At 38.2% G+C, this 18,497-nt stretch overlaps 1 protein-coding gene across 1 annotated transcript; it reads left to right on the plus strand.

Annotated features, from left to right (window-relative positions):
• Positions 1–17,330: 17,330 nt before the first annotated feature.
• LOC104654251 (39S ribosomal protein L34, mitochondrial-like) lies at positions 17,331–18,142 on the plus strand. Its single transcript, XM_010353349.2, has one exon. It carries the CDS (start codon positions 17,383–17,385, stop codon positions 17,659–17,661), a length of 279 nt encoding a protein of 92 aa, XP_010351651.1. The 5' UTR covers positions 17,331–17,382; the 3' UTR covers positions 17,662–18,142.
• The last annotated feature ends 355 nt before the right edge of the window (positions 18,143–18,497 follow it).

The raw sequence follows: 18,497 nt of genomic DNA on the forward strand, positions 1-18,497 counted from the left end.
TGGCGTGTGTACTAGCCCATTTCACACTGCTATAAGAATACCTGAGACTGGTTTATTAAAAAAAGAGGCTTAATTGACTCAAAGTTCTGCATGGCTGCAGAGATCTCAGGAAGCTTACAATTATGGTGGAAGTTGGTGAATCAGGGACCTACTTCACAAGTCTGCGAGAGAGAGAGAGTGAAGCGGGGAACTGCCAAACACTTTCAAATAATCAGATCTCATGTCCACTCACTCACTATCACGAGAACAGCATGGAGGAAACTGCCCTCGTGATACTGTCACCTCTCACCAGTTCCTCCTTTGACACCTGGGGATTACAATTCCAGATTTGGGTGGGGACACAGAGTCAAATCATATCAGCATGTTAGCCAGTAAAAGTTGACCTTACACATCTATCATGGCCAGAGGAAACTAACACAAATTAGTACCAAATGAGTAGTGTCAATAAATATATCTGCCCTGCCACACCTCTTTCAATTCTAGAGGAGTGAGAGGCCCCTAAAAAGTGGGGAAGAAGAAGAAGAAGAAGAAGAAGAAGAAGAAGAAGAAGAAGAGGAAGAGGAAGAGGAAGAGGAAGAGGAAGAGGAAGAGGAAGAGGAAGAGGAAGAGGAAGAGGAAGAGGAAGAGGAAGAGGAAGAGGAAGAAGAAGAAGAAGAGGAAGAGGAGGAGGAAGAAGAAGAAGAACAACTCTCTGGGGAATTAAGGAAGAGGCTAACAGGCCCTTTTCCATAGCTGATGGCCCATCCTAGCAAAGGGGGAAGTCTTTAACTTCAATGAACTTTAAATTTCTATTTTATGAAAATGATATTTTAGCTAGTGACCTGAGATTGTCTAGGAGACCTAGAAGTAACTTGAAAAGTCAAGATTGGTCTTAATTTTATCCATGGGGCAAGAGGAGAACTGTTCCAGCAGAAAAATTTTTAAAGAATAATGAGGGAAAATTAAGTTGCTTCATGATTGTATTATCTCTCTGTGTCCTACTCTTTCAATATAATACTTGTACACTAAACCAAAAAAGCAGTTTTATTATGCAAAATATAATAGCATCTGTACAATGAATACAAGCATTTGACATGCATAGTCTGTCAAATAGCAATTGGATATTCACAATGCAAAAAAGGCAAGTTCTTGTTACAGTTCTTCAATTAAAAAGGCATTGTTAACAGACTTGAATTTTATAATGTGAATACTAATCAGTTTAAAGGTATTGACTGAGCTCCTTCTATGTGTCTATTTCTTTTTCTCTCTGCAAAGGCATTTAAGTTCTAATTTAAAAGGCATTAAAATACTTATACAGTCTGGTTCGAACTAAAAGTATAAGTTTTGAAATTAAATTTAAAAAATAAAAATATTAGAAGAGGTTAATAAAGACTGCTTTATAAAAAGTTGAATATTTTAAATGTTTTAGTATTCAAGTAAGCTTGGTTCTGTTAGAACTTGACATATGCTCATTCCTGAAAATAAACAGGATGCTTGATATTAACAAATTCTGAAAAAGGCTTAACAGTAAAGATACCACACCTTATCTATCCAAATATCAGCAGGTGGCCCAAATCTGTTTACACTTCATAAATGTTTCAGTTATAGAAACAAAAGAAAGCAGTAACATAAATACCAAGAAAATCAAGACCACAGAGACTGTTAACAGTATGTGAAGCTTTTATAAGATTTATATATTTAACATAAATGTATTTTTCATGTTTTCTATGTCTACATGTCTTTAATAACCATGCATTTTAGTCTCACATCAGGATTCTCTAGCACATAATCAGGGATGAACTTCTCAAACTATTTGCTTAAATATATTATTATAAAAATTATTATAACAAAAATAATCTCTCTCAACCACAGTAAACCTTCAGATCATATTTTCTTGCTAAATTATTTTCTCTCCAAATTTTTTAATGTTAAATAAGATATTTAAATTAAGAATTATATAGATATAATATTCTAATTATTTTTTAAATGAGAAGTGTTTAAAAAAGAAAAGAGGGGGATAGAGGAAAAGAGGGGAAGTTGAGGAAAATCTTTAGGTAATAAATTAATGAATAATACATCAAGTGGTTGCAATTTCAGTAGAAGCAGCAAACATTTTGATTTACAGAATCCCACTAAATTTGGATCAACGAAAGTCATTAACTAGATTTTTTTTTTAAGACAGGGTCTCACTGCTGGAATACAGTAGTGCAATCATAGCTCACTGTAGCTTCCACCTCCTGGGTTCAAGGGATCCTCCTGCCTCAGTCTCCCAAGTATCCGAGACTACAGGCATGCGCCATGTGCCACCGTGCCCTGATAATTTTTTAATATTTTTGTAGAGATGACATCTCCCTATGTTTCCCAGGTTTGTCTTAAACTCCTGGCCTCAAACCATCCTCTCACCTCAACCTCCCAAGTCACTGGGATTACAGGCATGATCCACCATGCCCAGCTACATTAATTGAATTTTATTGACATTATAGGGAGAAACAGAATCTTTCTATGTCCTGGGGTTCCAAGATAGAAGAATGCTGGAGCTACTGGTGGACATCTTGCCAATAGGAGAGGAAAGCTGAGCCCAGAATAAACCCAAAAGAAAACAGAGTTAAAAGATGAAGAGACAGTTTCCTATCAACATCTTTGACCCCTTGGACTCAAGACAGCATATCGATTAGAGCTCTACAACTTTAATTTATGGGAGCTAATAAAGACCCTTTTTCTTGCCAAAGCCAAATTGAATCATTTTTGTTCTAACATTTGGAAATGACAGTTCTGATTAATGCAACTCAAAAGTAAAATTGATTCTACAAAAATAAAAAATTGAAACAAATTAGCTGAGTCTTGGTGTGGTAGCTGAATGATGGCTTCAAAGTGTTTATGCCCTCATCTCCAGAATTTATAAATATATTACCTTACATGGTAAAGGGACTTTGCAATGTGATTAAATTAAGGATTTTGAGGCGATTGTTTTGCATCACCCAGTTAGGCCCAATGTAAACACAAGGGTGTTCCTTCTTACAGAGGAAAGCAGGAGGAGTTAAGAGTCAGAAAGTGAGAAGACCAGTTATGGGAAGTGGGTAAGGGAAGCAGAGATTAGAGCAGTGAGATTTGAAGATGGAGAAAGGGGCCACAAACCAAGAAATACAGGTAGGTGCTATAGCTGAAAAACAGATTCTCTCCTATGCCACCAGAAAGAATCAGCCCTTGACTTCAGCCCACTGAAACTGATTTCAGATTTCTCACCTCCAGAACTGAAAGATTTGTCTTATTTTAAACCACCAGATTTCTGGTAATTTTTATAGCAGCCATAGGAAACTAATGTAGTTGCACATTTCATGAAAGCATTTTTTGTTACCCAAGATCCTTTACATTATTAAGAGAATTACCTCTCTAGCAAAGTTAAAAATAGATTATGGGTATGCTGAATTGTAAAACAGAATTCTGTCCTCTATCAAAGCAGCAAGATAGGTCTTCTTCCAACTTCTCTTCGCTGTAATCTACTCTGATCTATTCTGATAGCCTTTGGTGTTGGATTGGGATTGGGATTGATGGTATAGCTTGAACTTAAGTATTTTCCCTACTTCTGACTACTGAGACTACTGGGCAACACTGACACCCCAACAACAATAAGTATATCTAGCACCCAAATCTAAATACTGGTTTCCACCAGAAAGAAGCAGAACCCGTTGGAGAATTGTCTGATTCTGGTATGGAATTGGGGAAGTACAAGATTAGTCTGGGACATCTTTTTGCGCCATAAAGTAACACAGTGCTCAGTGAATGAAAAGCACAGGTCAGACTGACATAGAAGCCAGTCTGAAAGAATCCCTACTGACCAAATCAAGAACAATGTGGGTATCAAAATAAATAATAAGAAAAAATTATAGCCCATTTTATAAACTAGGAATTCATAAGCCCATATTAATATAAATAAACAGGAAGAAGAGAACTTTCACACTAGAATGGCAACTAATAAATATAGAAGGAGTGCCTAAATTAGAAAAATCAAACATATAGTAACTATCGTCATCATCATAACTGATTCAGTCAAAATATATCAATGAATGCCAAACTAGTAGGTGAAAATTTAATGAAGAATGAATAATTTACATATTTACATATTAACAGAACTAAGGAAATTGCAAAATTTTTAAAAACACATTGAGTAGCCCTGAAGTCCAATTTACCTCTGTATAGAAACTCTCCCCACATACTTATTAATTGTAAAGAAAACTGAGTAATTTTACAGTGGAAAAGCTTAACAGACAACACTTCAATTAGGATTCAAAGTGAACATCACTAATAATGGAACATATTAAAGTTTTAGACCACCTGATAGGATGCAACGAGAGGAATGCACCATCACTTCTATGTTTCTGTGATATTCCTGTCACATATACATAATCTGAATATAATAATGAGGAAACCACACAAAGCCCAAGTGAAGGGTATTCTACCTAGTAATTTATCTGTAAAGATCACAAAAGTCAAAGAAGACTGAGATTCAAGATTAAGGAATATAAAAAGAAATAACAAACTCAACATGTGATCCTCAACTGGACTTTCTTGCTATAAAACATTGGGATAACTGGCAAAACATGAGTGGAATCTGCAACTAAATGGAATTAATGTAGAGAATTAGTTTCATGATTTTGGCCAGGTGTGTTGTCTCATGCCTGTGATCCCAGCATTCTGGGAGACCAAGGCAGAAAGATCATTTGAGCCCAGGAGTTGCAGGCTGCAGTGAACTATGATGGTGCCACTATACTTCAGCCTAGGTGACACAGTGAAACCCTATCTGGAAAAAAAATAAAATTTCCTGATTTTAATGATTACATGGTGTTTTGGTAGGAGCATTTTCTTGCTTTTGATACATTAAATATCAGGCTGTAATGGGGCATCATATCAGTAATTTACTTTCAAATTGATTCAAGAAAAAAAAAGGCCTTTGTACAATTCTTGCAAATCTGCAAGTTTAACACTACTTCAAAATAGAAAAAGATACTATGATTAATTTTTAAAAAAATAAGCCCAGAAACTACAATTCAAATTGTGGAGCCCTGGTGCCAGTGTTAGCACCACGGACAGACAAGATTGATTATGTTGATTTGATTATGCCTGGTCTTTATAACCAAACAAACCCCAAAAATGATGTACATAATCTAAAAGACCACTTTATGGAATTTAAAGGTCTGCTTAGCTGCAACTTGTTCCTCATTCAGAGATAGCTATTACTGACACTGATGAATTTCTAAATCTCCTCCTACAGATAACATAGCCTATGTAGTCATCAGTGGTTGCTACACTGTATCCATTCCCCCTTCTTCTCTTCTGACACAATTCCACTATGGTTCAGGCATCTATGCCTTCCACCATTACCAATGTTTTTAAAAGTAAATTGATAGACTCTAGCACCAGAGTGGGCCTCATTTATCTGAGGGTAATCCCATCCATCATACTAGAGAGATTGATTCAGCTAATCCAGTTAGCTCTTAATACTTTCCTAGCCTCAATTTTTAAGAATTAGCTTGTAACTGGGGCCAGGCGCGGTGGCTCAAGCCTGTAATCCCAGCACTTTGGGAGGCCGAGACGGGTGGATCACGAGGTCAGGAGATCGAGACCATCCTGGCTAACATGGTGAAACCCCGTCTCTACTAAAAAATACAAAAAACTAGCCAGGCGAGGTGGTGGGCGCCTGTAGTCCCAGCTACTCGGGAGGCTGAGGCCGGAGAATGGCCTGAACCCGGGAGGCAGAGCTTGCAGTGAGCTGAGATCCAGCCACTGCACTCCAGCCTGGGCCACAGAGCAACACTCCGTCTCAAAAAAAAAAAAAAAAAAAAAAGGAATTAGCTTGTAACTTAATCTGAGCCAGTGAGTCATAAAGGAGGGCTTTCTGGGTGTTTCTGGTAAGAAACTTTTTTAAAGCAAGATGTTTAAAAGCAAAATGGACTCCCTCTCATCTTCTACATATTCCATTATATAGAACCTAGAACTTCTAATGGCATTTTGCCAGCATGAGGCAACTCAGTCTAAGGAAAAGGACATCACACTTAAAGCAACAATGCCGAAGAAAGTGCAAAGAAAAGGAGCTGTGCTCACTGAGTGAAGCCAGCCCTGAAATCCATGCTGCCATTCTACTATACTTTGTCAGCCAATTTAAACCAATGGGATTGAAATACATTTTGTTACTTGATTCCAAATCTGTGCTAACTGATATAATCTATAATGTCAGGTTTGAAAAGGTGGCATGCACAGGCCAATGTTTCCAGGTAATTTCTCATTTTGTCCTCCTTCTGAAGCCTACTATGAGAGTAGAGGGTAGAAGAAGAGAAATAAAGGCAAGGAAAAGAAGGCAAATTAGTCTATTTGTTAGATAGAAGTCTGGAGATGGAGATTTGCATATGCATTTAGAACAAGATTCTTGCCAGCAGAAATGTGAAAAAAAAAAATAAAAATTTAGAAAAAAGGGCCGGGCGCGGTGGATCAAGCCTGTAATCCCAGCACTTTGGGAGGCCAAGACGGGCGGATCACAAGGTCAGGAGATAGAGACCATCCTGGCTAACCCGGTGAAACCCCGTCTCTACTAAAAAATACAAAAACTAGCCGGGTGAGGTGGCGGGCGCCTATAGTCCCAGCTACTTGGGAGGCTGAGGCAGGAGAATGGCGTGAACCCGAAAGGCGGAGGTTGCAGTGAGCTGAGATCCAGCCACTGCACTCCAGTTTGGGTGACAGAGCAAGACTCCGTCTCAAAAAAAAAAAAAAAAAAAAAAAAATTAGAAAAAAGAACAAGAAAAAGTATTTTATTTTTTAACAAACACATATCACACTATGTGTCTGTCACTATTAAAATGTTTTATAAAGTCAACTGATTTGATTCTTGTAACAAATTTATGAGAAATTACTATTATATCCTCATTTCCAATTGAAGAAACTGAGACGAATTGAGGTTAAGTAATTGGCCTAAGGGCACACTTCTGGCAAGTGGCAAGGCCAGGATTGAAATCACTGTTATATTATTTAATAATACCAGACAGAGAAAAATTCATCTTAATGAGGACACCTTAATATTATCTATATAAGATATGGCATGTGGTTTATTCATGTGCAAACCTAAGATTGTATCAGAAAAACTAGATATTTCTCAAATATCCAAAAAATAAATGGAACTATTAGTCATTTATCTTAAAAAATATAACTGCTGTGTGTCTATGTTTATCTAAAATCAACACATGAGCAGACAGTAGTACAAACTCAGTAATTATAAAGTACAGTATATTATAATAGAAAAGCCTGTTAAAAGTAGAAAAAGAAATCTGGTCTGGTGGCTTACGCCTATAATCCTAGCACTTTTGGAGGCTGAGGCAGGTGGATCACGAATTCATGAGTTCAAGATCAGCTTGGCCACGATAGTGAAACCCCGTCTCTATTAAAAATACAAAAATTAGCCGGGCATGGTGGCAAGTGCCTGTCATCCTAGCTACCTGGGAGACAGAGGCAGAGAACTCCTTGAACCCAGGAGGCGGAGGTTGCAGTGAGCCGAGATCGTGCCACTGCACTCCAGCCTGGGTGACAGAGCGAGACTTTGTCTCAAAAAAAAAAAAAAGACAAATAGGAAAAGAAAAATTTCTCTTGTTAAAAGCACACAATAGTTGAAGTCTATAATGGAAAATTTAAACTATAGTTTTGTCATCAGGAACTAGCACAAGGCACAATTTTCTTGTTTGCCCGGTACATTTTGTATCTTTGCTCATTCAAGTCTGCCTGACTGACACCTAAACTTCATGTCTCCTGACTTATACATGCTTAGTCTATAGTTCCCATAGGCAGTTGGTCTAATGAACCTTCTATAGGCTTGAAAGGGAAGGAAAAGAAGGAGTTAGACCTCCCAGCTAATGCAAAAGAAAAACCTGTCTTTTCCAATAGTTTGTATTTGACTTTAGGAGCTTGCCTGTTTCTTTGAACAAAACTTCCTTCAATTTTTCCCTTTCAAAGCAGCCCATTAAGTTTAAAGTGGTTTTAGCGAGGAAGAAGACTAAAGATAGAACAAAGAAAAGACGAGTAAGAAGGAAATTCTCTTCAATCTATCATGACTGAAGTATTTAATGATGCCTTTAAATATTTAAATGCTGCAATGTCTAAATTTTCAAAGGACAAAAATAAATTTGAGCATGCAGTAAGGTTAACAGCATAATTTAAAATATTTCGGCTTGCTACAAAGAAGCTGAACAAACACAAATCATCAGTAAAATTTCCCTGGACAGTTTTTAAGCTGTCTGGCTCACTCCTATCGGTCCCCAAACTTGCCTAAATTATTGTAGGTAGCATCTTGATTTTAGCTATGTCTAACATATGCCATTTTCACTACAGTTTTTAAGTTCTTTCCATTTCTGAATGACAGCAAAAATGCCTTTGCATTATATTGCCCGTAGTTCAAAAAACAGAAGAGCTATTAGATAAATACATTTGAATACATACATTTGAATACATACATTTGAATAAATACATGAACATTAGAATACACTAGGCTCTCAACAAATACAGAGAAAACATTTTTCTAATTTTATTATTAAGTTTATAATGAAGACTTATCATTTTATCTGTGTTTTTGTAATATGTTGCTGTGACAACCATAGCTTATTTGATGGTGAGTAACTGAACAAGAATGCAATCACCAATATATGTTCCTGTGGGAAAATGCAATGTGTTTATGATGCATTTTCCAGAAATGAACTGGAAAAAGTGAGGATTATCTTGTGATTTTGTTATCTTACAAATTCATATGCCTACTAAACTAGATTTAACTCTCTTGGTATAATTAGTTTTGATTTCAGAGTTTACACATTTTTCTGATAAAAATATAATTTAGATTGTGACTAAGATCATTAATAGCTTTTAAAGTAAGTTTGATAGCTATGAAATATAAATAGGTAAAATTTGCATCATGACCAATCAAATTTGGTTCTGTCTTCTCTCAGTTTATATTCCACATCAGAAAATAAAGGAAAAAAAAAATCCAAAAATCTCAGCAATGCTTACCGAGCATCTGAAGGTAGTTTTCAAATGTTATTCAAACAAAATGGGGTAAAGAATAATACAGGTATACGGAAATTCTACAAAAAAATTTTATTTGAAAATTTATTTTAAAATTGATTGCATGAATTAAATGTATACAGGTATGACTGCATAGACTTCTGTGATATACATGTGCATTAAATAACATAAATTAGATGCACATGAGATCTTACAGTAAATAAATTTCTGACACATATGATTAATACAATGGTGATTTTATGATTGAATAGGTTTTCCTGTTGGAATTATAAGAAAAGTTTAGATAATGTCATCTCTGAAATGAAATTGATTATGCCTTTTCTAAATGAGTATTAGTGGTCTGGGAAAATAACACCCTGAAATAACATTTGTAATTGTTATGCTGGTAAATCTGGATAATATACTAAAATCCTTTCAGGAAAACACAATAATAAATATAGCTAATACAAAATAAATGGTCATCCTCATGACTTCTTTTAAAAAACTGAGTCCAAAGGGTAAAATCCATTTGCCTCCAGTTCATCCTTTCAAAAGAAAGAGTTCCCAGGTTTGACAGTTAATTTCATGTGTCAAATGGACTGGGCCACGAGGTGCCCAGATATTTGGTCAGACACTGTGGTATGTCCATGAGGGAATTTTTTGGATAATATTAACATTTAAATCAGTTGACTAAATAAAGCAGATTTCCCTCTGTCATGTGAATGGGCTCATTCCATCAGTTGAAGGCCTGAATACAAAAAAAACCCTCAAAGGGGAGGGTATTCCTCCTACCTGTGAGCTTTTGAACTAGGAATCCGTTTTTTCCTGCCTTTTCACACAAACCAGAACTTCACATCTTCCTGGGTCTTGAGCCTGCCGGCCTGCAGACTGAAATGACATGATAGGGTCTCCTGGGTTATCAGCTTGCTGACTCATCCTGCAGATCTCGAAAGGTGTCAGTCTTCATAATACCATGTAAGCCAAGCAACCATAATAAACAAATACATAAATATCTCTTATTGGTTCTGTTTCTCTGGAAAACTCTAATTAATACACAAGGCCATCCACAATGTTAGTTTGCTAGTCTGCTTACTGTATATATACCTGTTTTATAGATGGGCCCATGCTGCTATCTTATCTTGAAGGCATTATGCTTTATTCTAACTCTTTTTTAATCATTGAATTGCTTTATTAACTTTCAGATATTAATTTGGTCTCATGGGAATTTTTTGTCACTGGTAGAAGAATATTTAGACCACTAAATATGTATTTTCCAGAAACTTTCTATCTAGATATTTCATTTTTCACCAAGTAATTTGCAAGATTAATACATCCGTTTCTTTAGCATACATTTGTCTCTCAAAGCCTGATTGTTCCAGATAGATGACAGTAGAAAGGCCCTCAGTATAAAGGCTGAAAAACAGAGTTAGATTCCAGGTGTGCTCACATGGAGGACCTGCTCCACATGTTCTCTCTGAAACATAGAACTTCAATCAATCAACCTTCCTCTTTCCTCCTTCCTCCCTACCCCTCATCTTTTCACTTCATCTCAGCTCATTGGCAATAGTACTACATTTCAGAATGTTCCACATTATACAATGTGTTAAGGAACAGATAGTAAGCATGGCTTAATCTCAATTTCTGATTCTAATTCATTATTACTGGCTGTCTCACACACTAAGTTTAGCATGAACAGGTATGGGCCATTTGATAGAGTGATCAATTAGCTATATCTGCCATGAATGAGGAAGAAAGCAATAGCTACAAAAGTCAAGCATTTTCTATCTCTTCTCCAGATTTTTAAGCTGATACCCTTTTAAAATATACATGAAGAGCAATATTGCAGGATAATTTATTGTGATAATAATTTCTGTCTTATTCTTCTTTGTGAGACTCTCAGAAGAAATGCAAATGTAATTGCATTGCGGTTACCCAGACCCTTAGAAATAGGAATGTCCAGCACTGTATTCATTTTCTTTATTTTAAGGGCTTGTTAAAATAAGCCCTTATAGGGCTTGTAAAAAAGCCTATAAGGGCTTGTAAAAAGCTTTGGGTTTCGGCCGGGTGCGGTGGCTCAAGCCTGTAATCCCAGCGCTTTGGGAGGCCGAGACGGGCGGATCACGAGGTCAGAAGATCGAGACCATCCTGGCTAACATGGTGAAACCCCGTCTCTACTAAAAAATACAAAAAACTAGCCGGGTGAGGTGGCGGGCGCCTGTAGTCCCAGCTACTCGGGAGGCTGAGGCAGGAGAATGGCGTAAACCCGGGAGGCGGAGCTTGCAGTGAGCTGAGATCCGGCCACTGCACTCCAGCCCGGGCGACAGAGCGAGACTCCGTCTCAAAAAAAAAAAAAAAAAAAAAAAAAGCTTTGGGTTTCAGAGTCAGGAACAGAGGTTGTCTGGTAGCAAGAGGACAACCCTCTTTTGGGCTTTTGCTTGGGAATCAAGGTAACTTTCATTAATTAGGCCGGGTAGTCCCAGAGGGAGGAGGGGCTAGAGGCTGTGCTTGCAGTTATTTTGGAAAATGGGTCATTTTGGGAAGAAAGGGTAGCTTCTGGAAGTCTAGTGAAGGGACAAGAGGACTATCTCGTATTCTTATCTGGTACATATTCACAGACTTTTCTCCCAATGCCAGAGACTAGGGAAGATGAAGCTTTTGGACCTCTTTGGAATCTGGCCTCTAAGTCCTGAGACCTAGAAAATACAGGTCACTGTGTGACAGAGCCTGTGGTCAGTACAGAGAAATATTGTAAAAATATCTGAGTCATTCTGGAGCAGCAGTCCCTGAATAATGGTAGAGAAGCAGCTCTTCACAGCAGCGTCCTTTAATAAGAGGAACAATAGTAACGGCAAACAACACAACAGACAATGGACCAAGGACTAAGATCTTCTTCCATTTTCCATGAGCTTGAATGTTTGCACAGCCCTAGGATAAGTAGTCATCTAGTTCCCTCTTCCCCTTAGAAAAATGATTAGGATAAAAGTAGAGAGCTAAAATCCACATTCAAGTTGAAAACAAAATTCTATATGGTCCCCCGAATATTGCATAGCAAAATTATACCTAACACCAAAAATTAAAACTAAAATAATACAAGATTAATTTAAAATATGCGCAAATTCAGTGGCATCACTAGAAGTTTCATGAAGCTGGAAGCAGGGGTCAGAGGATTTCTTGGGCAAATGAGAGGGATAAAGAATGAGGATCGAGGCACTGATAGTTTAAACCACCTGTCCGAGATCACATAGCTAGTATGAGAGAGCTGGAATACTAACATGGATCTTCTGATTCCTGTAAGACTAAAAGACCCAAGGTCACTCAGTATTCAGAAGCATGATTTATGTTGCAGGGCTTGGAACTATGTAGGGGTCTAGGGATCAGTATATGAAGATATCTCTGGAGCCCCCATGCAGATGAGGGAGTGAACGGAGCATCTTCAGGAACAGGGTGAAACACCATAACACCTGGGTATGTGAAGGGCATATCATTGGAGCAGATTGAGAAACTATAGAAGAAATGTGGAATCAGGCAAATCTAAATTATTCTCACTTCTGTGAGAAAAGTTTCTACACTTTCTGAGCTTAGAAAATGCATGTAATGGCTCGGCACGGTGGCTCATGCATGTAATCCCAGCACTTTGGGAGGCCAAGGCAGATGGATCACGAGGTGAGGAGTTTGAGACCAGCCTGGCCAATATGCTGAAATCCCGTTTCTACGTAAAAATATATATATAAATTAGCTGGCTGTGGTGGTGTGCACCTGTAGTTCCAGCTACTTGGGAGGCTGAGGCAGGAGAGTCGCTTGAACCTGGGAGGTGGGGGTTGCAGTGAGCCGAGATTGCGCCACTGCACTCCAGCCTGGGCAACAGAGTGAGACTCTGTCTAAAAAAAAAAGCATGTAATGTGCTCAGGACATGGTAGATACTATACTAACATATTTGGATAGTGAGCCGTGCAGTGAGCATGATGAAGAAACAGAAAAAAAAAAAAATATCTGCCACAACAGATCAAAATATCACAGAAAGTTTCTTGAAGAAAGAGGTTCAATAAATAAATTATCTACTGATGCAGGTTTTTTATAGCTTTGCTTTGTGGCTTGTTTTGGAAGTAGACACTTGTAAAGCTGTATTTATAATCTCTTTATATATCTATATTTTGCTATATATTGCAATGTTTACTGAAATTCTGTTGATTTTCAAATTTCTGTGAGAATGTAATTCCTACCAACTCCAGTTTTGTCATGCCTATTAAAAGTCAGAAACATAATTCGGAAACTTGGCAAGAAATTAACATATGCCAAATTGTATTGTTCTCCCAGTCTTTGATTAGACTTCCTTTAAAAGATATGTATTATATTTAAATTTATGTACATAATATATACATTTGCTTTCTATATATGTAGTCAATATTTTTGCTTTTAAAAAAGTAAAGGAAAAAGCAAAGGAAAAGGGGCTTTGAATATTTTTTCTTCTTCACAGCAGCCAAACAATCCTAATTTTGCTCAAACTGCTCCTAGATCTCTTAAATGATTTCTTATAAAATTTTAAATATATTTAGCAAATGTTCAGTATGTTGTTACATATACAAAAGATTTATAATTGTGTTCATATATGGTATTTATTTTTATAAATTATGGAAAAATATATACCACAAGATGAATCAATAATGGATATGTATGTATATATAGACACACATCTTATAATCTGTATAAATCAATAATTTCCATAACTCATACAGCAACTTATTATATATTAATACTATAACATAACTGAGAAACCAGGAGCCTTTTTTTTTATTGAGACAGGGTATCTTCCTCTATCACCTGTGGAGTGCAGTGGTGCCATCTCGGCTCCCTGGAACCTCTGCCTCCTGAGCTCAAGTGATTCTCCCACCTCAACCTCCCATGTAGCTGCCACCACAGCTGTGCGCCACTACAGCCAGCTATTTTTTTTCTTTTCTTTTTTTTTTTTTTTGTGTGTGTTTTATAGAAATGGTGTTTAGCCATATTGCCCAGGCTGGTCTTGAACTCCTGGACTCAGGCTATCCTCCTGCCTCAGCCTCCCAAATTGCTGGGATTACAGGCGTGAGCCACTATGTCCAGTCACAAGCAGATTTCTGTTTGAATACCTTTTTTTCTATCAGACTAGTTTTATTCACATTATGAAAAATAGATTAGGATGTGACTGAACAGTCAACTTGTTAATTACTCTCTGAACAAGTTCTAAATGTGTCATTGTTATCTAAATAATGAATAAGTGTGGGTGTGATTTCAATATCGAATAACCTGCCCTTGGCTTTTATTTCTTGAGAGATGAAATATCATTTCAATTCCTTTCGATCAGATGTGACATCTTCTGTACATTGATAGATGTATTATTGATATTCCTAGTCTTGATGTGACAAAGTATCTCTTTTATCTTTGATTAAAATGAATTATCACATTGCAACAGTTACTCTCCCAGTTGTCAGTTGCATAGCCGGCTTGCCACTCATTCACCACAACACTTTGGTTTTAAAAAGCATGTTCAGTGAATACACCGGTGTTTCTATACATGTAACTCAGCTTCCTTTCTCCTGAGATACCAGGCATATAAACTTCTAACCACTGCAGTGCCAGTCTATTGCTTTTGCCTGCCTGAGTTCCTTTCCATGTGAGGTCACCACAGCCCAACTTTCCATTCAAGAATCTCGCCTCATCCATTTTCAGTCCCTGTGATACGGGTGGTATTGATCTTAGCAGTCCTTCAATCACCCCCTCTAAGAATAAGCATGTGAATAAACCTGACCCGTGAGTTTGGTCCATGACCCAGCCACAGTGAATGGTTCAGGGTTAGGAACATAACCCAGTTGAGTGAATCAGAATCATTCCTTAGACTTTGTTGGTCTGAAAAAAATAAATAAATAAAAGTGTAAGACTACAAGTCGAATGCAAATCCTGCTGACCTGTTTTGATTCTTTGGATTCAGCTGTGCCTAAATCTGAAAAATCCACTCTTGGACCTTTCAATTATATAAGCCATTCAATTCCCTTTCTTTGTAAACAAATAAATTGAGAGGGATTTTCATTCACTCGCAAAAGACCCTTGATTCATATGGGATAAACTCCGGTGAAATAAATAAAATTAGAAATTCGTCCACACAGTATAAATTACGGTAAAATAAATACATTTTAAGGCTGGGCACAGTGGCTTATGCCTGTAATCCCAGCACTTTGGGAGGCCAAGGCATGCAGATCACTTGAGGCCAGGAGTTCAAGACCACCCTGGACAATACAGGGAGACCCTGTCTCTACAAAAAATACATAATTAGCCGGGTATGGTGGTGCATGCCTATAATCCCAGCTACTCAGCAGGCTGAGGCAGGAGAATCACTTGAACCCAGGAGGCGGAGGTTGCAGGGAGCCAAGATCAAGCCGCTACACTCCAGTCCAGGTGACAAAGTAATAATTCATTTCAAAAAAAAAAAAGATGACACAGACGGCTCACAGCCCATTGTCCAATCTGGTCACTTGACATTAAACTAACTCCAAGAAAGGTTGGGAAAATGGAGGGAAGCACATCCGTACTCACTGGGCAGCAGCAATCTGTATCAGTCTGGAGTCGCCAGAGAAAAAGAACCAATAACCAATAAGTCTTACACACACCCACACCACACACACACAGGTATTTATTTTAAGGAACTGACTCACATGACTATGGTGGCTGGAAAATCTGAAATCCACAGACCAGCAGCTTGGAAACTCAGGCATGAGTCGATACTGCAGTCTTGAAACAGAAAATCTTCTTTGGAAAACCTTAGTTTTCACTCTTAAGACCTCAATTGATTAATTGAGACCAACCCAAATTACTTAAAGTCAACTGGTTGCAGATATTAAGCATATCTACAAAATACCTTCACAGCAGCACCTCGATTTGCGTTTGATTTAGTAACTGTAAACTATAGCCTAGCCAAGTAGACACATAAAATTAACCATCTAACTAACTGCCCCAAATGAAATGCCCTTCTTTTCCTTTTTTTTTTTTTTTTTTTTTTTTGCTTTAATATTGCTGTAGATATAAGTATCTCTGCTGTATGGTGGGAGATTATTGTCATGTCCTATTGCTGTACATATTCTATGTGTCTCCTCTCACAGCACAAAGCTAAATGTTTTTAACATTATAAAATTATTTCTCTGCTCATTAGGATGTTAATTCATTTCTGAAATCTTAGAAACTTTCCATGCCGTGTTTTCAACTGCTTCCATTTATGTATTCATTAATTCATTCAATTAATATTTTTCAGTACCTACTGTAAGCTAGATACACCAAAGGTCATCTTCTCATGTCATAAATTTACATCATCATATTGATAGAGAATAGTAACTGTAGTAATCATTTATTGTTTTGTAATAAATCATCCTAAAACTTAGAGACTGAAAGGAAGACCAACTTATTTCTTATGGTTTCTGTAGGTCAGGAATTTCAGAGCAGTTTCATTGGGTGGTTGGTTCTCTCTCAGGAACTTTCATTTGAAATGCAGGCAGATATTGGCTGGTGCTACAATCATTAGAAGTCTTGACTAGGACTGCAGGACTACTTTAAAGGTAGCTCACTCAATTGTCTGCAAGTTGGTGCTGGCTATCAGCAGGGTTTTCCTGGCTTTCCATGTGAACATCCTCTCAGGGCTGCCTGTGTGTGTTCTGAGAGCTGACTTTCTCTGGAGTAAGAGATCCAAAAGTCCAAGGCAAAAGCTTCAATGACTTCAAAAGCTTTTATGACCTATATTTGGAAGTCACACACAGTCACTTCCACTGCCCTCTGTTGGTCACACAGACCAGCTCTGAATCAATATGGAAAGAGGTGATACAACGGATGCATCCCAGCTGACAGTCACAGGGGCCATCTCGGAGGCCGATTACAGTAACTTATATTAATCCTTTACTACAAATACCTTTTGTTTAGAGATCCAGCTGGCTCACCCTATTGAATATATGGTCCCATCATTCACATATTCAGGTCTGATTACATCACGAGCTGATGTTTTACTTAAATTTAGCATGGACCTAAAACTACTACCTTAGGTGAGAGTAACATGAAAAAATTACACTTCTTTCCTCACTGGACTGGTAGCCCAGATATTCTCTGAAAAGGTTCAGCTGGAGGTCGTGTACACCAGACACATGTACACACACACCAGTCATTTACCCAGCACCAAGCACACCATTCAGGGGCCCACCAACTCCTACATAAATAGAAGTTTCCTAACTTTGGTCACAGAAGCAATGCAGGTAAGAACTAAGTACTATTTGGGCATTACACTTAATAGAAAATAAAGAATTATGGGGGCGCCTCTGGGCTCCGGAATCGCCGGCGGCCGGGCCTGCGGGACCCACTGAGGACATGGCTCTCTTGGCTGGATCCCTGTTGGGCCCCACGAGTAGGTCGGCAGCGTTGCTGGGTGGCAGGTGGCTCCAGCCCCGGGCCTGGCTGGGGTTCCGGGACGCCTGGGGCCTCCCCACCCCGCAGCAGGCCCGGGGCAAGACTCGCGGAAACGAGTATCAGCCGAGCAACATCAAACGGAAGAACAAGCACAGCTGGGTCCCGCACCTGAGCACGCCGGCCGGCGTCCAGGTCATCCTTCGCCGAATGCTCAAAGGCCGCAAGTCGCTGATCCATTGAGGATCGCGATGCTGTCGGCGGGACCCCCATAGAAGCATCGCCCTCATCTTGCGACCTTGCCTGGCGCTGTTTTTGCAGGGAGCTGGGGAGCAGCAACGCCTCGGACCTGAGTGCTCTCCATATTGTGGGGTTGAAGGCTGGATGGGAGCTTGCCAAGTCCCTTTTTAGGCTTTTTAGTTAGGAAACATTTCGAACCTACGCAACAGACGGAAGAACAGAACAACGAACCTCCTTGTACCCAGTACACAGCCCTGACTACCGACCACCTACAACCCGTCCCTGCCCCATCCTTGGTTCTTTTGAAGCTGATCTCAGGCATCGGATTATTTCTTCTATAAACATTTCTTGTATCTCGGAAAGAATGTATCTCTCCAAGATGAGAGCTTATTAAAACATAATTACAAAGCGTATCACATCCAAAGGAATTATCAATAATTTTGAAATATTGTTAAACGTGTAATAAATGTTCAAAGTTCAAAAAAAAAAAGAATTATGTAATATCGGCTTATTTCTATACCTTGATCTCTCTGAAATTTCCATCTTATTACATTAAAATATCTAGTAAGTTCATTCTTAAGAAAAGACATAAATAGTAACAGAACAACATTGTATTTATTTTATTGTAAGGGGTGCATAATTGACATGTGACACAGAAGGTCACGGAAGCTCTTGGGAAGATTCTCATAGGTTGACAATTGCATGATGATAAAATGTGATAATTGCCATGATGGGCACAGCCAACTTTGGGCTGGGTAATGTCAGCAATATAGTTTCAGTTCTTATATCCATTAGCTGTAACAATAAAGCAGTTATATGCTAATTCCTATCTTTAATAA

This window comes from Rhinopithecus roxellana, chromosome 3 (genome assembly GCF_007565055.1).
Source record: "Rhinopithecus roxellana isolate Shanxi Qingling chromosome 3, ASM756505v1, whole genome shotgun sequence".
Taxonomy (NCBI): domain Eukaryota; kingdom Metazoa; phylum Chordata; class Mammalia; order Primates; family Cercopithecidae; genus Rhinopithecus; species Rhinopithecus roxellana.